Genomic DNA, 27,575 nt, shown 5'->3' on the forward strand with positions numbered 1-27,575 from the left:
TCGAGAAGAATGCTGGTGCAATTTTGATTGGGATTGCATTGAATGTGTAGATAGCTTTGGGTAGTATTCACATTTTAACAATATTTATGTTTCCAATCCATGAGCACAGAATATTTTTCCATTTGTTTATATCTTTTTCAATTTCCTTCATAAGCTTTCTATAGTTTTAAGCATACAGATCTTTTACATCTTTAATTAGGTTTATTCCTAGGTATTTTATGCTTCTTGGTGCAATTGTGAATGGGATCAGTTTCTTTATTTGTCTTTCTGTTGCTTCATTATTAGTGTATAAGAATGCGACTGATTTCTGTACACTGATTTTGTATCCTGTGACTTTGCTGAATTCATGTATCAGTTCTAGCAGACTTTTGGTGGAGTCTATTGGGTTTTCCATGTATAATATCATGTCATCTGCAAACAGTGAAGGCTTAACTTCATCTTTGCCAATTTTGATGCCTTTGATTTCCTTTTGTTGTCTGCTGATGCTAGAACCTCCAACACTATGTTAAACAACAGTGGTGAGAGTGGACATCCCTGTCGTGTTCTTGATCCTGGGGGAAAGCTCTCAGTTTTTCCCCATTGAGGATATTAGCTGTGGGCTTTTCATAAATGGCTTTTATGATGTTGAAGTATGTTCCTTCCATCCTGACTTTCTCGAGGGTTTTTATTAAGAAAGGATGCTGAATTTTGTCAAATGCTTTTTCTGCATCGATTGACAGGATCATATGGTTCTTTTCTTTTCTTTTATTAATGTGATGTATCACATTGATTTGTGAATACTGAACCAGTACTGAAGCCCAGGAATGAATCCCACTTGATCATGGTAAATAATTCTTGTTATATGCTTTTGAATTCGATTTGCTAGTATCTTGTTGAGAATTTCTGCATCCATATTCATTGGGGACATTGACCTGTAGTTCTCTTTTTTGCTGGGTCTCTGTCTGGTTTGGGAATCAAATTAATGCTGGCTTCATAAAATGAGTCCGGACGTTTTCCTTCCCTTTCTATGTTTTGGAACAGCTTGAGAAGGATAGGTATTATCTCTGCTTTAAATGTTTAGTAGAATTCCCCTGGGAAGACATCTGGTCCTGGACTCTTATTTGTTGGGAGATTTTTGATAACTGGTTCAACTTCCTGACTGGTTATGGGTCTGTTCAAGCTTTTTATTTCTTCCTGTTTGAGTTTTGGAAGTGTGTGGGTGTTTAGGAAGTAGTCCATTTCTTCCATGTTGTCCATTTTGTTGGAATATAAGTTTTCATAGTATTCCCTGATAATTGCTTGTATTTCTGAGGGATTGGTTGTAATAATTCCATTTTCATTCATGATTTTATCTATTTGGGTCCTCTTCTTTTTCTGTTTTGAGAGGCCTGGCTAGAGGTTTAGCAATTTTGTTGATTTTTTCAAAAAAACAACTCTTGGTTTCATTGATCTGTTCTACAGTTTTTTTAGATTCTATATTGTTTATTTCTGCTCTGATCTTTATTATTTCTCTTCTTCTGCTGGGTTTGGGGTGTCTTTGCTGTTCTGCTTCTATTTCCTTTAGGTGTGCTGTTAGATTTTGTATTTGGGATTTTTCTTGTTTCTTGAGATAGGCCTGGATTGCAATGTATTTTCCTCTCAGGACTGCCTTTGCTGCATCCCAAAGCGTTTGGATTGCTGTATTTTCATTTTCATTTGTTTCCATATATTTTTAAATTTCTTCTCTAATTGCCTGGTTGACCCATTCATTGTTTAGTAGGTGTTATTTATCCTTGACTTTAAGGAACAACACAAGTGTCTCTGCCTGCTTAGCTTACAGACTATAAAGTCCTTCATAGTTCTAATTCTAAGGGAAGCCGAAGAAATTTCAATCATATTTCAGTCTGTTTGCTGGTCCATCTATTCAGTTTTTTTTTCTTTTCTTTTCTTATTCTTGAATGCAGATAGAAAAAGAAAAAAATTATTCTTATTTTCCATTTGTATTAGAAACACTTTTCTTTAATTTTCGACTATATTTTTTACTCTTTTGTAAATTTATAAAATTCCATTTTACCCTCGTCATCTCATTGTATACTATTTTATTGTATTCACGTTTCCAAATTTTCAAACTTTTTCCTTTTTTTTCCTTTTTATTTTCTTTCTATTTTTTCTCTATTCTATCCAGCTTCTTTCAATAACGAAATGAAAACACACCTAGGATCTAGCATTTTTGTTTGATTTTTTGTGTTGTTTTTAATCTTTAATTTTATGTTTTTTTACTTTATTAATTCCTTTTCTTCTGTCAAATGACAAAATGAAGGTATTCATCCCAAAAGAAAGAATAGAAAGAAATGACAGCCAGGAACAGATACAAGCAAGATATACAGATACAAGCAATACAGATACAAGCAAGATGTCTAAACCAGAATTTAGAATCATGATAAAGAGAATAGATTAGATAGATAAAGAAAATAGATTAGAATCCTTTTCTGCAGAGATAAAAGCTAGTCAGGATGAAATAAATAATGTTGTCAAGCTGCAATCATGAATGGATGCCACAGCAGCAAGGATGGATGAGGCAGAGCAGTGAATCAGCATTACAGAGGGCTAACTTATGGAGAACAATGAAGGAGAAAAAAGGAGGGAGACTAAAGCTAAACAGCACGATTTGAGAATTAGAGAACTCAGTGACTCATTAAAAAGGGACATCAGAATCATAGGGGTCCCAAAAGATAAAGAGAGAGAAAAAGGGGTAGAAATTACATAAGCAAATCATAATGGAAAACTTTCCTAACCTGGGTAAAGACACAGACATCAAAATCCAGGAAGCACAGAGGACTCCCATTAGATTCAACAAGTAACTGACCATCAAGCATATCATAGTCAATTTCACAAAATAAGCAAGGAAAGAGTCATGAAAGCAACAAGGGAAAAAGAAGTCCTTAACCTACAAGGGAATACAGATCAGGTTTGCAGCAGACCTATCCACAGAAACTTGGCAGGCCAGAAAGGAGTGGCAGGATGTATTCAGTGTGTTGAATTGGAAAAATATGCAGGCAATAATTCTGTATCCACAAGGATGTCATTCAAAATAGAAGAAGAGATAAAAAGTTTCCCAGACAAACAAAAATTTAAGGAGCTCGTGACTACTAAACCAGCTCTGCAAGAAATTTTAAGGAGGGGGGGCTCTCTGAGGGGAGAAAAGACAGGGGCAAAAAAAAAAAAAAAGATCAAAAGCAACAAAGACTATAAAGGACTAGAGAACACCACCAGAAACTCCAACTCTACAGGCAACATAATGGCAATGAATTCATATCTTTCAATACTCACTCTAAACATCACTGGACTAAATGCTGCAATCAACAGATAGTGTTACAGAATGGATAAGAAAACAAGATCCATCTATATGCTGTTTACAAGAGACTCATTTTAGACCTAAAGACACCTTCAGATTGAAAGTAAGGGTATTGAGAACCATCTATCATGTTAATGATGGCCAAAAGAAAGCTGTAGTAGCCATACTTACATCAGACAATCTAGATTTTAAAATAAAGACTGCAACAAGAGATGAGAAAAAGGCATTATATCATAATTAAGGGATATATCCACCAAGAAGTTCTAACAATTGTAAATATTTGTGATCCAAATGTGGAGACACCCAAATATATAAATTAATTAATCACAAACATAAAGAAACTCATTGATAATAGTACCTAATAGTAGGGAACTTCAACACCTCATTTACAACAATGGAAAGATCATCTAAACAGAAAATCAACAAGGAAAAATTTTCTTTGAATGACACACTGGACTGGATGGACTTACACATATATAGAACATTCCCTCCTAAAGCAGTAGAATACACTTTTTCTCCAGTGCACATGGACCGATCTTCAGAATAGATCACATAGTGGGACATGAATCATCCAACAAGTACAAAAAGATTGAGATCACACTGTGCATATTTTCAGACCACAACGCTATGAAACTCAAAATCAACCACAAGAAAAAATGTGGAAAGATTTCCACATAGTTCTTGGAAACTAAAGAACATCCTACTAAAGAATGAATGGGCTAACCAAGAAGTTACAGAGCAAATTTATAAATACATAGAAGCCAATGAAAATGATAATACTGCAACCCAAAACCTCTGGGACACAGCAAAGGTGGTCATAAGAGGGAAGTATATAGCAATCCAGGCTTTTCTAAAGAAGGAAGAAAGGTCTCAGATACACATTCTAACCTTACACCTTAAAGAGTTAGAAAAAGAACAGCAAATAAAACCCAAACCAGCAGAAGATAGGAAATAATAAAGAGTAGAGTAGAAACTAATGCTATCAAAACCAACCAACCAACAGTAGAACAGTAGATCAATGAAACCAGAAGCTGATTCTTTGAAAGAATTAACAAAATTGAAAAACCTCTAGCCAGTTTGATCAAAAGGAAAAAAGAAAGGACTCAAGTAAAATCAAGAATGAAAGAGGAGAGATCACAACCAAAACAGCAGAAATACAAACAATAATAAGAAAATATTATGAGGAATTATTCGCCAATAAAATGGGCAACCTGGAAGAAATGGACAAATTACTAGAAACATATAAACTACCAAAACTTAAACAAGAAGAAACAGAAAAGTTGTACAAACCTGGAACCAGTAATGGAATCAAATTAGTAGTCAAAAATCTCCCCCCCAAAAAAAGAGTCCAGGGCCAGATGGCTTTCCAGGGGAATTCTACCAAACATTTAAGGAAGAATTAACACCTATTCTCTTGAAGCTGTTCCAAAAAATAGAAATTGAAGGAAACTTCCAAACTCATTCTATGAAGTCAGCATTACCTTGATTCCAAAACCAGAAAAGACCCCACTAAAAGGAACTACAGACCAATTTCCCTGATGAACATGGATGCAAAAATCCTCAACAAGATATTAGCCAACTGGATCCAACAATACATTAAAAGAATTATTCACCACAGCCAAGTAGGATTTATACCTGGGATGCAGGGCTAGTTCAATATCCACAAAACAATTAATGTAATGCATCACATCAATAAAAGAAAGGTCAAGAACCACATGATCCTTCCAACAGATGCAGAGAAAGCATTTGACAAAATGCAGCATCCTTTCTTGATAAAAACCCTCAAGAAAGTAAGGATAGAAGGATCATATCTCAAGACCATAAAAGCCATATATGAAAGACACGATGCCAATATCATCCTCAGTGGGGAAAAATTGAGAGCTTTCCCCCTAAGGTCAGGAACAAGACAGAGATATCTGCTCTCACTCTGTTATTTAACATAGTTTTGGAAGTCTTAGCCTCAGCAATCAGACAACACAAAGAAATAAAACGCATCTAAATTGGCCAGGAGGAGATCAAACTTTCACTCTTCACGGATGACATGATACTCTATATGGAAAACCCAAAAGATTCCACCAAAAAACTGCTAGAACTGATCCACGAATTCAGCAAAGTCACAGGATATAAAATCAATGCGCAGAAATCAATTGTATGCCTATATACCAATAATGAAGTAACAGAGCAATCAAGGAATCGATCCCATTTACACTTGCACAAAAAAACCACAAAATACTTAGAAATAAACATAACCAAAGAGGTAAAAATCTATACACTGAAAACTGTAGAAAGCTTATGAAAGAAACTGAAGAAGACACAAAAAAATGGAAAAATATCCCATGCTCCTGTATAGCAAAAACAAATATTGTTAAAATGTCAATACTACCCAAAGCAATCTACATATCCAATGCAATACCTATCAGAACAACACCAGCATTCTTCGCAGAGCTAGAACAAACAATCCTAAAATTTCTATGGAACCAGAAAAGACCCCGAATAGCCAAAGCGATCTTGAAAAAGAAAACCAAAGCTGGAGGCATCACACTCCCGGACTTCAAGATGTATTATAAAGCTGTAATTATCAAGACAGTATGGTACTGGCACAGAACAGACACTTAGATCAATGGAACAGAATAGGGAACCCAGAAATGGACCCACAAAAGTATGGCCAACTAATCTTGGACAAAGCACGAAAGAATATCCAATGGAATAAAGACAGTCTCTTGAGCAAATGGTGCTGAGAAAACTGAACAGTGACAGGCAGAAAAATGAACCTGTACCACTTTCTTACACCACACACAAATACAAACTCAAAATGAATGACAGACCTAAACGTAAGACAGGAAACCATCAAAATCCTAGAGGAGAAAGCAGGCAAAAACCTCTTTGACCTTGGCCACAGCAACTTCTTACTCAACACGTCTCCAGAGGTGAGGGAAACCAAAGCAAAAATGCACTATTGGGACCTCGTCAAAATAAAAAGCTTCTGCACAGCGAAGGAAACAATCAGCAAAACTAAGAGGCAACTGATGGAATGGGAGAAGACATTTGCAAACGACGTATCAGCTAAAGGGTTAGTATCCAAAATCTTTAGAGAGCTTATAAAACTCAACACCCAAAAAACAAATAATCCAGTGAAGAAATGGGCAAAAGACTTGAATAGACACTTCTCCAAAGAAGACATCTGGATGGCCAACCAACACATGAAAAAATGCTCAACATCACTCATCATCAGGGAAATACAAATTGAAACCACAATGAGATACCAACTCACACCTGTCAGAATGGCTCACATTAACAACTCAGGCAACAACAGATGTTGGCGAGGATGTGGAGAAAGAAGATCGATCTCTTTTGCATCGTTGGTGGGAATGCAAACTGGTGCAGCCACTCTGGAAAACAGTATGGAGGTTCCTCAAAAAATTAAAAATAGAACTACCCTACGATGCAGGAATTACACTACTAGGCATTTATCCAAGGGATACATGTATGTTGTTTCAAAACGACACATGCACCCCAAAGTTTATAGCAGCTCTATCAACAATAGCCAAAATATGGAAAGAGCCCAAATGTCCATCGATGGATGAATGGATAGAGAAGTGGCATATGTATATATATATATATATATATATATATATGCAATGAAGTATTACTCGGCAATCAAAAAGAATGAAATCTTGCTATTTGCAACTATGAGAATGGAACTACTAGAGGGTATTATGCTAAGCGAAATCAGTCAAAGAAAGACAAATATCATATGACTTCACTCATATGAGGACTTTAAGATACAAAACTGATGAACATAAGGGAAGGGAAGCAAAAATAATATAAAAACAGGGAGGGGGACAAAACGTAAGAGACTGTTTAATATGGAGGACAAACGGTTGCTGGAAGGTTTGTGGGAGAGGGGATGGGCTAAATGGGTAAAGGGAACTAAGGAAGACCCTTGTTGGGATGAGCACCCTGTTGATACATAGGGGATGAATCACTGGAGCCTACTCCTGAAATCATTGTTGCACTAGATGCTAACTTGAATATAAACCAAAAATTAATTAATTAATTAATTAACTAATATTATTTTAATAATAAATAATAATAAACATTTAAAAAATTTTAAGCAAGAATACAAATACATACATATATACACACATACACATACATACATACATACATACATAATAGGCTAAAGAAATTGTTAGGAAAATTTATGCTGTGACTCCTTAGAATGGGCTCATAAATTCTTCCTCCTTCATCTTTACTCTGTCCTATTTATCATCATATTATTTACCATCATCACCATTATCACCACCCTCACCATGACTGATAGAGAAGATTCAGGGAGAAACCTAGGCACAGAAAGGACAGAGTTACCCCTGCTCTCTAGCTCTGGATCATATACATCCTCCTTTAAAAAGAAATCTTATTTTTTTCACAATCCCAAATTATTATTCCCTTTTCAATTGTAGATTCTTAAGAGTATGAATGTAAAACTGTATTCTTTGTAACCATAGACCTGTGACAAATACAGAATAAAATGCCCTTTCCAGGAGATCAACACCGAGCTACCCATCAGCCTGTCAATGACCCCCTTCTATCCCTAGGACACAAGATCCACTCTTCTAACCAGACCTAGAAGGCCCGGCATGAAGGGTCTGGCCCCTGGCAATTTCTCAATAGAACTCAGATTGAGCTGTTTACTACCCCCATCTTTGCTAAGAACATTGAGGTCTGCACATTCTTCTCTCCCTTTGAAGAGTACTAACTGCCAGGAAGGGACACCCTCCTTCCCTTAAACCTTTACCGTTAGCTCTCAGCTCAGATCCAGACTCTTCCAAGAGGCCTCCAATGACTGACAACACGCACACTAGTTCCCTTATTGCAAAAGGATCTCATCGTGGTACTTGACCCACTGAGCTTTATTTCAGACTCGTGTGTGTGTGTGTGTGTGTCTGTCTGTCTGTCTTCCTATCCCCCCCCACTAAAATGTAAACTCCAAGAGGGCACAGATATCACAATTAGCTCACCATGGTATCCCCAGGGCCCAGTACTGGTGTTCAACAAACACTGATTAAAACTAAGAGGGAAATAACATTTCAAGAAGAAGAATCTGGTAATGAAATTAAAAATGCATCAAGAGCTTCAAATAGTGTAGCAGTTAAGGAAATACTTCCTACCTCTTTTCTAAACTAGATTCAGAAATTTGAGAGAAAGAGTGTTTTTACAGGCATCTTACCATTAACCAATGCAGGGAAGAGGCTTTGCCTAGTATATTAGAGTGTTACAGTTATGTCAAGTATCACAATAAGGACTAAGGCTTTTTCATTATCTCACAGGGCATTTAAGCTCCCTGTACAATCAGGCTAAAGAGATTTGGTCTCAACGTTTTATGCTTTTGATTTTGCTCCTCTCTTCCTTCAGTGCTTGAACATCGCATGGGCCATCAAGCTCATGTAGATCATACATTTTGGATTCCTGCCTCTCCAAATCTCTTAGATCAGAAGGACTGAAATCCAATAAATAAATAAATAAATAAAACTGCAGCTGCTTACTCAAGGTCATACAACTAATTAGGAATAGAGCAGATTAACTAGAGACCCAGTTATCTGAATGCCAGCTTCTTTCTAACATTTCAAAGTGTGTTTGCTGTCTCCTACTTTGCTATGAAAATTTCTGGAAAAAGAAAATATCTGCCTTGATATATTTTATATTACATTTCCATTCACTCTTTATAAAATTCAATTCCTTTTTCCTTTGGTTTTTAATGGCAATGTCTAATTCGAGTAAAGTTACTCTAATGGTCCTTAAATTATTAAGAGCTGTGAACTATAGAAAGATCGAGAGATTCTCTCACAGAGATCCTTCATCTTTGAAAATAAACTTCTGATTCTGACAGATTGATAACATCAGGAAATAATATTTTATTTTGTTGTTGTTTTATCATTTGATAGCATCTAGGTTCAAACACTAAATGGCATGCACAAGCTCAGTTATTCTTGAGAGAGTAGAAACATGTAAAATTTAAAAATCTCAATTTAGCACATGGCTTTACCTGTAGTAATGTGAATGCTGCTACTTCTGAAAAACATTTTTTCATGTTAAATGTTAAAATGCTTTATATGCTTCTGATTAGTTTCAAGGTATGACAGATTCAGAACTTGGAAATTATTTACAATATTATTTAGACAAAACTCCAACACTTTAAATTTCCATTCAAAATATATATTTGATTAAGGAAAATAGAAATAAAATATTTACAACCTGTTTAAAATGTATACTCATAAGAATGAGACCTGCATATTGAAAACAGTTGTGTTCTAGGGGGTGCGTGGGTGGCTCAGTATGTTAAGCATCTGACTTCAGCTCAGGTCATGATCTCATGGTTCCTGAGTTCAAGCCCAACATCGGGCTCTGCACTGACAGTGCGGAACCTCCTTGGGATTATCTCTTTCTCTCCCTCTCTCTCTGTCCCTCCCTTACTTGTGCTTTCTTTCTCTCTCTCCCTTTCTCTCTCTCTCTCTCTCTCTCTCTCAGAATAAGTAAATAAAAACTTGAAAAAGGAAAACGGTTGTGTTCCAAGAGATACACAAACGAGCAGGGCTCACAAACTTTATTCTAAGTGAAAGAAGCCAGACACAAAAGAACATACTTAATGGATTATACCCTATGGTGTCAGAATGGAAATGGAAACATCTGTAGGATTATGATCTTTTAGATAGATAATGGTAGATAGAAATATAGATAGGTAAAGACATGATAATTGATTAGATAGGTAGATAGATATAAATATGGAGAAAAATAGAAGTATGTTTAAGTTTCTCAGGATCCACATAAGAGTGAAAATATATGGTATTTGTCTTTCTTTGTATGACTTATTTCACTTAGCATAACACTCTCCAGTTCCATCCATGTTGCTACAAAAGGCCATATTTCATTCTGAGAAACTTAACAGAAGACCATGGGGGAGGGGAAGAAAAAAAAAGAGAGTGAGGGAGCCAAACCATAAGAGACTCTTAAAAACTAAGAATAAACTGAGGGTTGATGGGGGTGGGAGGAAGGGGAAAGTGGGTGATGGGCATTGAGGAGGGCATCTGTTGGGATGAGCACTGAGTGTTGTATGGAAACCAATTTGACAATAAATTTCATAATAAAAAATAAAAAATAATAAAAAAATAAAAATAAGATAAAAATAAATAAAAAAGAAGTATGTTTAAATATACACACATATACACATGCATACATTTCCTAATTTTGTAAAAAAAGGCCTAAGAGATATGACAAACCAGGAGCAGTAAGCACTATTAATGTTCAGACCTTGGTTTCTAAGTACAAATCTCCACTAAAATGAACGATAGTCCACTTAAAAAAAAAAGATTTATTCAAGGCAGGGAAAGTATGAGATAAGCCTGGAAATCTGGTTTACCAGAAAGTAAGGAAATACTTAAAAATGAGAGACCTATCAAACAGACATGGAAGCCAGCCAAATCTGGGACCATTGGAATTCCAAAATAAATGATGATAGTAATGGATTGCAATCCATGAGGTAAAATAAGAATCTATGCTGTACCCTGCTGTATTATTATAGTTAATAATACTGTATTACATATTGGAAAGTTACTAAGAGAGTGGATTTTAAAACTATCACACACAAAAAGAGAAACTATGAGTTTATATTCACATAAATATGATACAAAAATATAAAAGAATAAATAAATGGGGGAAAAACAGATAATTTCTTTAAAAGCTGCTAGAAAAAGTGGTATCATTAGTATTAAAGAAGTATTTTTTTTAGTGGTAAAGTGACACCATGTCTGCAACTTATTCTCAAGTGACTCAAAACAAAATGCAGAGAGATAGATAATGATAACTAAAGTTGATCAAAATGTAAACAATTGGTAAATCTGGATAAAAATATGTAAGAGATCCTTGTAGTATTGTTGAAAATTTCCTGTAAGTCTGAAATTATATCAAAATGACAAGTAACTAAGAGAAAAAGAAGAAGTAAAAAGAGGAAGAAGAGAAGCATGGCCTAAGACAAACCCAGAGCATTAAAAAAGAAAGAAGCAAAAAGCAAAGAAGGGCACAAAACCTACATATCAAAGGGAAAAGACAAAAGATTTGCAAATACAGGTATTCATGATAAAATTCTCTAAGAAAAAGATGGGGAGAAATGTATTTTTCTTTTGGCAACAAAGAGAGTTCAATTTTTTTTTAAACCCTCACAGAATTAGAACGCGAGCAAGAATTTTTTGAGTTAGAGGGCATTTCTGATTGCCTGGCAAGACAGCATCCTTTTCTTATACTCAATCATACAAACAAAAGTATATTCACAAAAGGTTATTAGAGTTCTTGTGTTTAGATGTCTGATACTGTGTTTAGATGTTGGAGATTAAAAACACAAACTAGAAAATATATAATAATATGCAGAACAAGAGTTTGCTGGAGAATACATTTCTTTCCTTAAAGTATACATATTTTTAAAATTCTAACAAAAGTTACAGATGAAGCATTCCTTCAAGGGAGATGTAATATGCTAAGAAACTTGTAGATGTCTTAGATGTGCAGAAAAGCAAAAATCTAACCAAACTTCTGACCTCAAAACCTGAGCCAGAAAAGAAACTAGGATTTATTGAGTCCTTCTTATGTGCCTAGAACTTTGATCCATTTTTTACATATATTATTTTATTTAATCCATAAAGAAATATCTGAAAAATGGTTATTGTCTGCATTTAACAGGTAAGGAAACTGAGCATCGTGCTAAGAAAGTTACCCAACTTCAAACAGCAGCTAAATGGTAGGAATCAAACCCAGGTTAGTCTGATTCAAAAACTCACAATGATATAACTGTTTGCTATTTCAAACTAATACTAAATGTAAAATCAAGAAAGTATGTTAGGGTCAGGGTATGTGCCTGGCATCCTGCAACTCAAAGACCTCTCCAGAGAATAAAACCCCAAAGAAAGACAAAGACCATATGATTTCACTCTGATGTGGAATTTAAAAAATAAAACAGAGGTACCTGGGTGACTCAGTCAGTTGAGTGTCCAACTTTTGACTTTGGCTCAGGGTTGTGGAATCCAGCCCTGTGTCAGGCTCTGCACTGAGCATGGAGCCTGCCTGGGATTCTCTCTCTCTCTCTGACCCTCTACCCCACTCATGCTCACTTGCTCTCTCTCAAAAAAAAAAAAAAAAAAAAAAAAAAAAAAAAAAAAAAAAAGAAGGAAAGGAAAGGGAAATAAAACAAACCAGCAAAGGGGGAAAAGATGAAAGAAAGAGGCAAACGAAGAAACAGACTCTTAACTATTGAGAACCAACTGATGGTTACCAAAGGGTGGGTAGGTGGGGGGGAATGGGTTAAATAGGTGGTGGGGATTCAGGAGTATACTTGTCATGATGAGGTCCTGGTGTTGTATGCAAGTACTGAATCACTATATTGTACACCTGAAACTAATATTATGTTGTATGTTAACTAACTGGCATTTAAATAAAAACTTAAAAGTATAAATGGTAAAATGTTCTTCAAACCAGATCTTGAAACTAACTACAAATGGTTAAAAACCCAGAAATTGCCCCACAAATAAATGAACAACTAATCTTCAACAAAGCAGGAGACAATATTCAGTGGAAAAGAGTCTCTTTAGCAAATGGGAGAACTGGGACAGTGACATACAGAAGAATTAAAGTAGACTACTTTCTTACACCATACACAAAAATAAATTCAAAATGGATAAAAGACTTAAATGTAAGACATGAAACCATCAAAATCCTACAGAAGAAAACAGGCAGCAACCTCTTTGACCTAGGCTGCAGCAAATTCTTACTTGGCATGTCTCCAGAGGCAAGGGAAATAAAAGCAAAAATGAACTATTAGGACATCATGATATAAAAAGCTTCTGCACAGTAAAGGAAATAATCAACAAAACTAAAAGGCAACTGACAGAACGGGAGAAGATATTTGCAAATGACATATTGGATAAAGGGTTAGTATCCAAAATCTAGGAAGAACTTATCAAATTCAACACCCCAAAAACAATCCAGTGAAGAAATGGGCAGAACACATGAATTGACACTTCTAAAGAAGACATCCAGATGGCAAACAGACACATGAAAAGATGCTCAACATCATTCATCATCAGGGAAATGCAAATCAAAACCACAGTGATATACCACCAATCATATACCAATACAAAACCCCATGATATACCATTTGATTTGAAATGCAAATCAAAACCACAATGAGATACCACCACACACTTGTCAGAATGGCTAAAATAACCAACTCAGGAAAGAACAGATGTTGCCAAGGATACAGAGAAAGGGGACCCCTTTTACACTGTTGGTGAGAATGAACACTGGTGCAGCCACTCTGGAAACAGTATGGAGGTTCCTCAAAAAATTAAAAGTAGAACCACCCTATGACCCAGCAATTGCACTAGTAGGAATTTATCCAAAGGATACAAAACTGTGATTCGAAGTGGCACATGCATCCCAATGTTATAGTAGTGCTATCAACAATAGCCAAATTATGGAAAGAGCCCAAATGTCCATCAACTGATCAATGGATTAAGAAGATGTGTTATGTTATACAATGGAATACTCCTCGGTGATGAAAAAGAATGAAATCTTTCCGTTTGCAACATGAATGAAAGTAGAGGGTATTATGCTAAGTGAAATAAGTCAGTCAGAGAAAGACATATATGATTTCACTCATGTGTGGAATTTGAGAAACTCAGCAGATGAACATGGGGAAAGGAAGGAAAAATAAGATAACGGAGAGGGAAGCAAACCATAAGAGACTCTTAATTACAGAGAACAAACTGAGGGTTGCTGGAAGGGAGGTGGATGGAGGGATGGGTTAAATGGATGATGGGCATTAAGGAGGACACATTTTGGGATTAGCACTGAGTCTCATATGTAAGAGATTAATCACTGGATTCTACTCTTGAAGCCAAGACTACACTATATGTTAACTAACTTGAATTTAAATTAAACAAACAAACAAACAAATAAAAGCTGCCAGGAAAAATGCCAGAAAAAAGAAAAATTATAAACAAAGTTCATTAAAAATATAGATTCATAGCTAAATAGATAGGTATAGAAGGGTAGACATGCTAAAGTAAGGATATTTCAAAGGCAAAGTGTAAATTGTAGACATATGGGTGTTTTCTGCAAATTCTTTCAACTGTGCTATATGTTTGAAATTTTCCACAATGAAATTTTGGAAAAAGACAAGGAAAGTCTTGACTTTTCAAGTATTTTAAAATAGACATCTAAAGAACCTATGTGTCTGATTTCACTCATATGTGGAATTTAAAAAATAAAACAGATAATCATATGGGAGGTGGGGGAAATAAAGAGAAAGGGAGGCAAACTGTAAAAGACTGTTAATGATAGAGAACTGTGAGTTGATGGAGGGAGGTTGGTGGGGGGTTGGGCTAAATGATTGATGGGCATTAACGAGGGCACTTGTGAGGAGTACTGGGTGTTGTATGTAAGTGATGATAGCTGAATTCTACTCCTGAAACCAATATTGCACCATATGTTAACTAACTAGAATTTAAATAAAAATTTGGAAGAAAAATAAACAAACAAATAAATAAATAAATAACAACAAAAAAGAATATTCCTTTCTGGACACAGGAACCAATTTATGGACTCATTTCATTTCCTGATGTTATATGTTTCTTTTTTCTTCTGTGCTAAAAGCCCAATGGGGAGGATGAGGCAGGTGGAAGGGCTGCCTAAGTGGACAGAGATAGATGGAAGAGCTGTTTGAGTCTAGTCATGCTTGGAAGGACATTCTCCATGTTTGTAGATGAGCTGCCTGTTTGATGGAGAGGCAGGGGTGTGACTGAAGGCAGTCAAGTTTCCACCAGGAAAGAGTTTTACTAAATTTTAAGAATTTTCAAAAGGATAGCATAATAATGAACAGTTGCTCAGTACAGTGATGTGCATGTCCATTGAAAATGTATCCTTTATTTGGCTTCTAAAGATTGGAATAAGATGCAAGTCAGAGATATCCTTTAAAGCAGGGTTTCTCAGCTTTTATACCATTGATATTTTGGGTTGACTCTGTGCAATCAGACAACAAAATGAAATAAAAGGCATCAAAATTGGCAAAGAAGAATCAAACTTTCACTTTTGGCAGACGACATGATACTCTACATGGAAAATCCAAAAGACTCCACCAAAAGTCTGCTAGAACTGATACATGAATTCTGCAAAGTCACAGGATACAAAATCAATGTACATAAATCAGCTGCATTTTTATACACCAATAATGAAGCAACAGATAGAGAAATAAACTTATCCCATTTACAATTGTATGAATAACCATAAAATACCTAGGAATAAACCTAACCAAAAATGTAAAAGATCTGTATGGTGAAAACTATAAAAATCTTATGAAGGAAATCAAAGAAGACACAAAGAAATGGAAAAACATTCCATGCTCATGGATTGGAAGAATAAACATTGTTAAAATGTCAATACTACCCAAAGCAATATACACATTCAATGCAATTCCAATAAAAATTGCACCAGCATTCTTCTCAAAGCTAGAACAAACAATACTAAAATTTGTATGGAACCACGAAGGACCCCAAATAGCCAATACTGAAGAAGAAAACGAAAATGGGAGGCATCACAATCCAAGACTTTACCCTCCATTACAAAGTTGTAATCATCAAGACAGTATGGTATTGGCACAAAGATAGACACATAGACCAATGGAATAGAATAGAGACTCCAGAATTGGACCCACAAAAGTATGGCCAACTAATCTTTGACAAAGCAGGAAAGAAAATCCAATGGAAAAAAAAAAACAGTCTCTTTAACACGTGGTGCTGGGAGAACTGGACAGTGACATATAGAAGAATGAAACTAGACCACTTTCTTACATCATACACAAAAATAAACTCAAAATGGATGAAAAACCTGAATGTGAGACAGGAAACCATCAAAACCCTAGAGGAGAAAGCAGGCAACAACCTCTTTGACCTCAGCCATAGCAATTTCTCTTTCTTCACTTTAAATCTACAGGTGTCTTTAGGTCTAAAATGAGTCTTTTGCCAGCAACATAGAGATGGGTCTTATTATTATTATTTTTTTATCCATTGTGATACCTTATCTCTTTTGATTAGAACATTTAGTCCATTTACCCTCAGAGTGATTATTGAAAGATGAATTTAGTGACTTTTTTCTTTTTTTCTTTTTTTTTTTTTTTTTTTTGCCTGTAGAGTTGGTGTTTCTAGTGATGTTTTCTGGTCCTTTTTAGTTTTTGTTGCTTTTGGTCTTTTTTGTTTTTGTGTTTTTCTCCACTCAATGAGTCTCCCTTAAAATTTCTTGCAGGGCTAGTTTAGTGGTTATTAACTCCTTTAGTTTTTGTTTGTCTGGGAAACTCTATCTCTCCTATTCTGAAAGACAGACTTTCTGGATAAAGAATGACTGGCTCATATTTTCCCCATTCAGCATGTTGGATATAGCCTGCTACTCATTTCTGACCTGCCACAGTTCTGTGGACAGATCTGCTTGGAACCCGATCTGTCTTCCTTTACAAGTTAAGGACTTTCCCCTCCCTTGCTGCTTTCAGGATTCTTTCCTTCTCTGTGAATTTTGTGAATTTGACTATGACATGCCTTGGTAATGGTAGGTTTTTGTTGAATTTAATGGGAGTTCTCTGTGCTTCTTGGATTTTGATGTCTATGTCCTTCCCCAGATTGGAGAAATATTCAGCAATAATTTGTTTACATAAACCTTTTGCTCCTTTTTCTCTCTCTTCATCTTCTAGGATATCTATGATATGAATGTTATTACATTTTAGTAAGTCACTGAGTTCCTTATGTCTGCCTTTGTCATCCATGACCTTTGTCACCCTCTTGTTTTCAGCTTCATTATTTTCCATAATTTTATCTTCTATATCACTAATTCACTCCTCTGCCTTGTCCATCCTCCCTGTAATGGAACACTTTCAGGTTTGCACATCAGTTATCACATTTTTAATTTCAGTCTGACTAGATTTTAGTTCTTTTATCTCTACAGGAAAGCATTCTCTGGTACCTTCTATTCTTTTTTCAAACCCAGCTAGTATCCTTATAATCGTTTTAATTCTAGTTCAGACGTCTTACTTATATCTGTATTGACTAAATTCCTGGCTGTGATTTTTACTACCTGTTCTTTCTTTTGGGGTGAATTTCTTCATCTCATCATTTTGTCCACAAAAGAAAACAAGAAAGAAAGAAAAAAATCAAAACAAACAAACAAACAACCCCCCCCTCCAATAAAACAAAAACAAAGCAAAAAATGAAAGAAACCCAAATTAGATCCGGGATGTGTTTTGGTCTGCTTTTTAAAAGAACCTAGGTGCAAAAATAAAAATAAAATAAGATATAATAAAATAAAAATAATCAAACAAAAATTATATATATAAATAAAAAAATTTTTAAAGAACTTAAAAAATAAAATAAAGGAAAAAAATCATAAAAAGATAAAGAATAAAACTAAATAGGAAGCTAGTTCCTACTTCCCTTAGAACTGAAGCTTTGTAGTACTCTGATCAATAGACTTGGTGTGGGTGAGTTTTTTGTTCTGGTCTTCTGGGGAGGCCTGCTGTGCTGATTCTTAAGCTAAGTTGTTTCAGTGGAAGTGTGCCTAAAGGGTTCAGGGGTGTGGGACTTGGTGTAAATGGCTCCAGCATCCAGTAAGTGGTGCTTTTTTTCTCCCTGAAGTCTTTCAGTGCTGACGGGTGGGAAGAATATAGTGGTGTCCCACTCTTTAGCCCCAGATCTAAAAGATCGTAACTTCCCGTCTTCAGGAAACCTTCACAGAAGAGCAATCAATCATCCCTCTTTTGTCCCCAATTTCCATTGGAACTGTGCATTTACCTTGCCTGTGTCCATGCTTTTTTATCTCAGGCATGTGCCTGAGTTTCAAAACTCCAAATTTTAGGGACTTCAGAGGTGCAGACCCACTCTGTTCCTGTGGGAGAGGGTCTCACTGTGCTTTTGCCTTGTGAAGAAAGCAGTCGCATGACCGTGCAACAGTTCAGAGCTCATGTCAAATCAGAGTAGAAAGCCAGCACTCTTGCTTGCTGCCCTCAGCCCCAGTCCCTGCTCCTATGCCTGGCAAAGCACAGCATGTTGGCACCACCCTTTCTTCTTGTGACCCTGGGGGATCACAAGCTGTTACTCTGGGATTCTGTCCCACTTTACCACCTGAGCACCTTTAAGCCAGGCACATCCACCCACTGTAGTGGACTACTCCACTGCCATCTTCATCTTCCCAATAATTCCCAATACTCAGTCATACTGAGATGCTTTTAAATATTTTATCATACACATTTTTAGGAAAGGGTTTCTTGGTATACTTAGTCTTCCAACCATCTTGCCTTTGTTTCTTCTTTTGCACTATTCAAGTACTTGAATCTAATGACTCTTATTTATTAAGTTTATTTTTAATTTTTTAAAATTAAGTGGGTGTATAATAATTAATTTTCTTGTGTACTTAAATACCCTTTAATATTGAAAGGAATTAAATTTACTTAGGTTTAAACTATAATTAAACCATAAACTTAATTAAGTTTATAGTTGCAAAGTGATTTACACTCCTTTTTTTAATAACATCCTGTTAAAATGATAAAAAGTCAGATCATTCTTTAAAGAAAATGTGATTTTGATTGATATAAGGCTTTTCAACAGCAATGTTGGAGACAAGGATGGAATGGAGTAATATGTTTAAAGAATTGAAAGGAAAGAAATTTTAAGCTTTGAATTATATGCAGCCAAGATCTTTTAAATATGAGGGCAGAGAAAAAGATGTTATCAGAAAATAAGGCCAGGGTGCCTGGGTGGCTCAGTTGGTTGAGCTTCGGACTTTGCCTCAGGTCATGATCTCGCTGTTTGTGGGTTTGAGCCCCTCATTGGCCTTGCTGCTTTCAGCATGGAGCCTTCTTTGGATCCTCTGTCCCCATTCTCTCTGCCCCTCCCACTGATGCTGTTTCTATCAAAAATAAATAAACATTTAAAAAAGAAAAAAAGGAAAGCTTTATTTTACATAAGTCTGTTGGAAAATATTCTTAGAGGAAATTCTCAAGGAGGATGAAAAATAAGTGTAGGAACATGCAGGTGTGTGGACATAAGAGTTGATGTTAGTGATGTTTACTGTATCATAAAAAATACATGAAATTGTGGCATATACAGAATAACCCAGAAGCGAAACTCCAGTAATACCCTCATGAAATAAGGGCTGTCATGACAGAGAAAGCAAAATCAGAGAAGGCAAGAGTACTCTTTGGTGTGCTGAGATAATATGAGTATTGAGACATGTAAAAAACTGAGAAGGAAATTAATATAATTAATGTTATAAAACCATTAGGATTTTAAAAACTTCCAAATTTTGAACAAACAGAACATTTGATCTATAAAATGGGAGATGCAAAAAGAGAAGAAAAAAGAAACAATAAAGAAAATATGGAAAATAATCAAAATAATATGGCAGAAATAAATCATAAAGAAAACAGCAATTAATTTAATCAAGCTAAAATTATCAGATAAGATTTTAAATATCAAAAAACCCATCAAACAAAGCATATTGAAAATAAAGTAATAAAGAAAATATAGAAGGCAAATATGAATACAAAGAAGACCTAAGTCTAAATTTTGATAAAATTTTAATTTGAGGTGAGATTATTATAAAGGAGTATGAATAAACTAACCCATTCCTGACTTCTGAGTGTAGCATATGTGCACTTGTCTGAATGTATGTGTCCCCTCACCCAAATCCATATATTCAAATTCTAACTCCTAAAGAAAGAGGAGATGAGATAATTGGAACATGTTTATGAGCCCTTGTGGAGAGGATTAGTGCCTTACAAAAAGTCTCCAGATAGATTCCTAGCCCCTTCCCACCATATGAGGACACAGTGAAAAAGCGCTATTAACCAGGAAGAGGGACTTCACCAGAATGTGACCATACTGGCACCTTGATCTTGGACTTAGACTCCAGAATTGTGAGAAATACATTTCTGTTGTTTGATCCACCTTGTTCTGTGGTATTTTGTTATAGAAGCCCTAATGAACTAAAACAACATGTTTTAAAACTTATGTGGAAAATTTAAAAAATAAAAATAAAACACAAATAAAATAAAATACAAAATCAGGTCAAGACAACATATGAAAAAATGTTTTCAGTAGGAAAGTGTGGATTCTTGGATTTGGAAATACTGGATTGGTTTGCGAAAGGCTAAGTGTGTGTATGTGTCTGTGAATGTGTGTATTTATCCACATGTCCCAAAAGTCTTTGTAGTAAAGTTTAAAGCTTTACTAACTTTAGAATTATAAATGTTACAAACTTAGAAAGTAACTTTCATACTTTAATTTATGAATTTTGAATAATTATCTTATTTTTTGTGTATATGTCCTTTTGAAAATGAGACAAAGCAAACACTAAAATTCATGAAACTAACTGCAAAAGAAATTTAAATTATGGGCTTGGGTTTATACAAGACAAGAACATTATATGGGAAACTAGAGTTGAGGACAGAGAAAATTCCAAAAGAAAATTTCCCCGGGAAATAGCCAAAATTCTAGGGTCAACTTCAGATTTTCAAGGGTTATAAAATTAGTGGGCCCTGAGTCAAGACCCCTAATGGACAAAGGGACCAGGTAATATCTGAGTTCTAGATGGAATGAATAGAAAATTGGCTAAGGTCTCTCTGTCATGACAGTAGAGTTGGAAGGTGGAATCTAGAAGGCTCAGGAAAGTGCAGGGATCTGTGGGACTGAATGATGGGGGAGGGGTGATGCTCTAGCTGGGTCCTCTCACCGTCCCCTCCCCCATTCTCAGGAACCCTTTGTGACAAGGCTTTAGCTCTGTGATGCAGGCCTAGAGCTCTGTCCCCAAGTGAACTACCAGTGCTCAGTTGCCTGAGGACAACAGATTTCCAAAGATGGAGAATTTCTTTTCCCTGAGAAGCACTGGTACCTCCTGGCTGAGCTCTGGTCCCACCTCCTGGGTGATTGATGCCATCTTTGCCTTCCTGTGTGGACTGGGGCTCTTCCTTCTGTTACTCCCTTGTTTTCAGAGTAATCCATCCTTATCACCAGCTAAGAAATATAGAAATATCAGGAAGGTAAGGAAACTTTAGCTAAACCCCAACAGGGATTATCTCTTTTTTTTCCTTATTCTTATATCCACTTTTCTAAATCATCTAGAGAGTCTTGTGAGATGGGAAATCTCAGGAAAGAATAGAACATCATCCTTCTAGGGACTAGCTAGGCCAGGCAAAGCTTAGAGTGGGCACAAGGGTTTCTATCCCAAGATCTCCAGACCCTAGGTCTCCTGGGCAAAGTCCCAGATTCAGTGACCAGTGAGTGAGGACTGTATACTGAGTTCATTGTCTGCAGAAGAACAGACTCCTAAACATTGTTTTACCAGCCACTTTCCCCTTCCTGTGGCAGGTGTCTCAGGTGAGCTCTTCCTCTGTGTTGGGCTGATCTGAAGGCAGTGCTGAACCTGAGAGCCTCTAAAGGGCTAGAGTGGGGGTCTGAACTCTGGAAACAGAGTCTTATCCAGTGGAGCATAGAAGGACCTGTATGTGTGTGTGTGTATTTCTTGAGTAGAGGAATAGTGATGAAAGAAATTCATGGTGATCTCACATAGAAAATCCATTTTTACATTTTTCAAAGAAGAAAAACTAAAAATATTTTATTCATTTTAAAGATGAGTAAAAGAAAAGAAAGCCACAGAGCTCCATTATATGTAGAAATGTAGAAAGTCATATTGTTTATGAACACTGAACATCTGTGAATCATCTAGAGAGAAGAGATAATTGAGTCCCAGTCCCTCATCTTTTCTCATAGCATCAAGTGGAGCTGAGGAGGAGGAGCAAGAGTAAGAAAAAAAGTGGAGCTTTGAAAGGTAAGCTTATGCCATTTAGCCCTACATGTGCCAAGTTATTCTCCATCTCTCTTGCTCCTGAGGGTCTAATTCCATGGTCTCCAAGGATGCCAGGGGCAGAGGCCATCCTTCAGGAAAAAGAGCCCTCAGAGAGGCTCTTAGGAAGGAGATCAGCTACTGTATATTTCCCAGATTCCATGCTTGGAAGGAAGTTGATAGAGGCTGAAATGGGTGTCAGCTGGCAGAGGTGTGTGGGCGGTAGTAGACCACTAATGCCTAGATCCAGAGGTGGAACCTCCGGGTTGATAAGTGGTTTAACTTCACTCAGATTCTTTTGTGAGGTGATCCCTGTCCTTTCTCCCCAACAAGGCAGTTGTGAGGGCTCTGGGGGGTAATGTAAATGACAAAGTACTCCCCATAATAAACCTGGCCATCACTGTGAGGGATCATGTGGCTTTGAACAGTGATGCTTGGGCTCCATAGTCTAATCTCCCAACAGTCTCCCCCTAAAAGCTCAGCCTAAAAGCTCCCCCCTGCACTCAGCCTCCCCTAAAACACTTAGGGCCCTACTTTCACTACTGTAACCCAGCCTCCTTATTTCCAGCTTGCAGAAATTGCCTGAAAGAACTGGAGGGAGCTCGCAGTCTGATTTCACTTCTGCAAAGGTAAAGAATTTTTCCCCTTTTCCCCCTTTTCCTTGGTCCTCCTTTGTCCCAGAGTTTATGATTTGACCCCTGGTCCATAGGGAACCCTGGGAGGGGGAGCCACAGAAACAAAGTATGGATAAAGCTCTGGGGTAAGGAATAGCAGGAGCAATGTGAAATCAGTATGGAGACTGTGGAGGGCTGTAGGTTGCAGGTGTTATCCCTGCCCAGCCTGCCCTGCCCTCCTTGCCCTGTCAGCTTCTAGCTGCAGCTTGTGCCTCCTGTCTCCTGCAGCTGCCTGGGGAGGCTCCCTGACAAGGGTGGCTTTCATCAACTCTTATGTCAAGACATCCCTGGTGAGGTGTGCAAAGCAGTGCCTGCTGGAGCCCACCAGCCATGCAGGGAGCCTATGGATGCTGCTGCTCCCACCATGTCCCTGTTGGCTACCCCAGTTCCTCTGACTCAGCGCCCTCTACTTCTTGGCTCAATGACCTCTTCAGTTTCTGTTCATTCCCACTCATCTCTGAGTGCCTCTTCGCCACCAGAGCGTTTCCTTCCCCTCAACAGCCTTTTGCCCCAGCCACTTGCTCTTTCCCCTCTGCCTCCATGTCCCCTTAATTCAGAGGCCTGCCCTCCACCTCTGAGAACCTCCTCTGCCCCACAACCTCCAGACTCTATTCTGACTCTTCCTCAATGTGACTCCTTGGCATTCCCACCGAGCACCATTCCACAGAGGTCATCTCACACCCCTTGGTCAGCTTCTGCTGTTCCAGCCATCTCAGGCCTTGGCCACTCAAGTTGTCCCATTTCAGCCTTGTCATGGTGGCACACTGCTGCCAAAGCCCTGTGCCTCTCAACCTCATCAAATTATGAGTCTCAGCAAGAACACCTTTCCCACCACTCACCAGAGGCCTCATTCTGGGGAAACCCCACCAACAGACAGGTAGGAGCTGCTAGCCCCTCTTTGCTGAGCTCAGATAATCAGAAGCTCCTGGAAATACAAGTCACAAAGAGAGTCAAGGTCAAGATTTGGAAAGAAAAAGAAAAAGATGAATCATATCCAAAACAAATAAGCCCAGACTACCACCTGAATTCTTTGGGGAATATGTTGAAGTCACTGAGTCCTGAACAGAACACAAGCCTCCAACACTTCTGGAGTACAAAAGGAAAACCAGAGCAGCTGCCTGGTCATCAGAAGCTCTCATATCCTAAGGTCTTGGGACACCATCTACAGCAGAAATATAACCAACTTTTCTGGGGTCTCCCCTCTCTACACAGCGAATCTCTTGTAGCTACTGCCTGGATCTCTGAGGGCTCTTCAGTGCCACAGTCTTCCTCTTTCTTATTCAATGGAATCTCAAGTGCCTGCCCAACTCAAATGCAGGCTAAACTATCTCCACTGCTTTCTCAGTCCCAGCCCCCGTCCCAACTGGAGTTCCAATCTCAACCCTTGGTTTCATCTGTACCTCAATTTCAACCACCGTCTCTGGCTCAGATCCTGACCCAGGATCATCGCCAATCCTCTCTTCCAATCCTATCACCTTCGCCACCTCAGATTGAGGCCTGTGAAGTATCTTGCCCTATAGCCCAGGATAAGTCACAATTTCTCATCCCACCTGAGATTCAACATCCAGAATGGCCTTTGTTGCAGAAGCAACTAGAAAGTGGGTGGGCTTTATCCTCTGTAATCAAAAGATCTCAAGAAGTCTTTAGTGTCTTCACTTCCAATCTTCCTGAGGACAGTTGGGCAGTCTCCCTCCTTCCTGAGAACTTTCCAATCAGTGCTGAACTCCGTAAGCAACTGGAGCAACACCTACAAAAGTGGCTTATTGAACACCGGTGGGAGCTGCCCCGTAAGATCCAAGAGTCTCTGGAACTAAGGCAGCTTCAGGGTGAATTACCAGGGACATGTCAGGCAAAGGGCAAGCATGGACCCTCACGTCCCTCTGCATGTGCAGGTAAAAGCAACAAGGATACACAGAAAGTGGAGTTCCAGCTAAGCCAGGGCATGGGCAAGGGCCTGGGGTATATTTTGGGGAAGGTCCCAAAAGATCTCTCCAGGGACTCAGAAAGCTCCCTAATGGGGTTTCAGGAAGTAAGCTCTGGAGAGTCAGAATGTGACTTGGGGTTGTCAATGAGTGACTCAGGGAGCGATTTGCTAAAGAGCTTAGATAAGAATCTAGAAAACATCCTGAAAGACCATTTGGGTAGGAAGTTGGGGAAGATCAGTGGGAGTTTGATCCCTGTGAGTGTGCACAAATCCTGGCTTGCAGTCAACCATGCTTTTCCCAAGTCCAACACTCACAAGGAAATCAGAAACCTAGGAATCTTGAAGTGTTGGGGACCATATGTGAACACCTCCCACAGGGTTTCCTTCCTCAATCCAGACATTCAAGAAGTGCTGGAAGCACATATTATAAGGTTTTGGGTGAGGCACAGGTGGGGTCTACCCCTCAAGGCTCTTAAGCCCATAAATCTATTTAAGTTGAAAAAGGTTCAACCTTTGCCCATTCTGCAGTTTGCCTTTAACCCCTCATCCACCTGTATGTCTGGAACTGCCTCAATAATCAAATTTGCCGAATCCCTGGGAAGACCTTCTCAGGCATGTCTGGGAAAGAAAGTTGTAGCAGAAGAGTCAGGTCTCACCCTGGAGAGGCCTCTCCTTGCCCCTTCACCTATGTATGAGGAAATCCAGAGGGCCCTGGTAAGGACCCCATCTGATGACAACCAGGGGTCCTCAAAGGCCTCTCTGACTGGACAGGATAGCAGGCCACCTTCTCAGTCCTTCACACTCAACCTCATGGGCAGAACTCCACAGAGTGATTCTGCAGAATGGGCTGAGAAGAGCAGCCTAGAGCTGAGTCCCAGTTCAGCAATGGCCGGGAATGAGCCAAGAGAGGAGAATGAGGATTGGGCTTCACAAGACCCCTGCCATAGGGTAGCAATGCTGAAGATGAACTTAGGACCCCAATATCTTAGGTCTGAAAAGGCCAGGGAGGCAGTGGAGGCCAAGCCTCCTACTCTTCAGCCAAGACCCATCTTGGGAACCAATGTGCTCACAAAACCCCAAACCATAAATGCACATATGGGGGGTTTAGATACCAGTAAAAAACTTTCTAGAATGTCTGCTATCCAAGATCCTGGAGAGTCATGCCTTAACACAGAGGTTAGTGAATTTAAGTCCAAATTGAAGATAAAGCCAGAGAACCAGTCTCAAGACTGTCCTACACACGTGACCCTTGCTGTAGACAACTTGGCTTCTCAGGCACCTCAGTGTTATCCCCAGACAGTGCCTACTGGAGACAAGATAGCTTCCCAGATGCTGTATGGCTTAATGGTAAACCAAAGGAGCTGCTTAAGGCAGCAAGATCCCATGAACTCTGGACTTCAGGACTCATGGAAGAGCCAGAGCAAGATGACTGCCTCTACTTATAAGAGAGAGGACTGTAGGAGGCCCAACTCAGGAACGAATAAAGAACGGTTTGAAGAATTGAGGACCTCTCAAGCTGAAAGTATGAGTCACCTTTCCCCAGTCAGAGGAATAGTAGACTCTGTTAGGAACAGATGCATACAGTTCCTGCCAGAGAAGAAACAAGGTCCTCCAGAAAACCTCTTCAGAAAAAGGATGAGGCACTTTTTTCAATGGATTTTCCCCAATAGAAAAGTCAAAGGTCAGAACACTATGCAAAAATGTAAGCCAGTAATAGCCTCTGCCCAGAGCCAAGGACCAGTCAAAAGCAGATCAATTATGGCTAATGAGACTGCTGAGGTTCAGGCACTCATGACAGCTGTTGGACAAATTCTAGAGGAGAAAATGGCAATCCACCATGGACTTCATGGCACAAAGTTAAATGAGCACAAACAGGAACTCCAAGCACCAGTATGTGGGTGTTTCTGCTACCACAGGGTTCCCTTCTACCCAGAGCATGGGAGAATGAGTTATACAGCCCACAATCACCAAGACACCTCCAATGGTCAGAGTAGCTCTTTCAAGGAAAGGCAGGTTAAACACCGACAGTCCTTGAAAAGTGTAAGATTCGAGGATGAGCAACTGGACCCAAGGCACCTCCCATCCCTGCCTCCCAAGAAGACTTTGTCTCCAGTCAGTCCCTGCCAGTATAGGCCAAGGATGCCAGGTGCCCCAGGCTACCATCAACACTGTCCACGGCACTGTCTTCTTCAAGCCTCCCTGTTTGGTCGATCATAAAATACTTCTTTAGCCTTTCCTAGTAGGAAAATATGTCTTCAAGAAAAAAATTAGTCCATGTAAAGAAAGTGTTTTTTTTCTCATTAGCACATCCAAATACCTAATATTCCCCAATATATATGTTTTCCCCCCAAAAGAGGGTAGTACGGTTGCTTTTGTCTGTGCTATGCTCAGTATGTACTTTGGCTTCTAGAAGGGAGGAGAATGGAGGGATTTTGGCCTTGGGCATTGTAGGCTTGCTCCTTATCCTTTCATTATACATTGTTTTCATGATACTGTCATTATGCAAACAAAAACTACCCTAAAAAGATGAGAAATACCTATGAAGACCTTACCCAAGATCTGGCTCAGCTTGCCTTTCTCCTACTTCCACTCTATTTTTAAATTTATACAGCTATAGGGGATAGGTTTCCAGACATCATGGGGCTGGACTCAGGGTCCCACTCAGGCTCCAGGAAGTATCAGAACCAAGTGGACTGAAATTTGGTAGAGGGTACTAGGCCTAAAGTTCAGAAGCAGGAGA

General features: G+C 38.3%; 1 protein-coding gene across 1 annotated transcript; it reads left to right on the forward strand.

Annotated features, from left to right (window-relative positions):
- The first annotated feature begins 21,251 nt into the window (after positions 1 to 21,251).
- On the forward strand, positions 21,252 to 27,052 carry LOC115498977 (spermatogenesis-associated protein 31A6-like). Its single transcript, XM_030292642.1, has 4 exons — positions 21,252 to 21,434; positions 22,165 to 22,222; positions 22,806 to 22,866; positions 23,140 to 27,052. The coding sequence occupies exons 1-4, from the start codon at positions 21,252 to 21,254 to the stop codon at positions 27,050 to 27,052; spliced, it is 4,215 nt and encodes a 1,404-aa protein (XP_030148502.1).
- Positions 27,053 to 27,575: the final 523 nt, after the last annotated feature.

The sequence above is a fragment of the Lynx canadensis genome, chromosome D4, assembly GCF_007474595.2.
Source record: "Lynx canadensis isolate LIC74 chromosome D4, mLynCan4.pri.v2, whole genome shotgun sequence".
NCBI classification, from domain to species: domain Eukaryota; kingdom Metazoa; phylum Chordata; class Mammalia; order Carnivora; family Felidae; genus Lynx; species Lynx canadensis.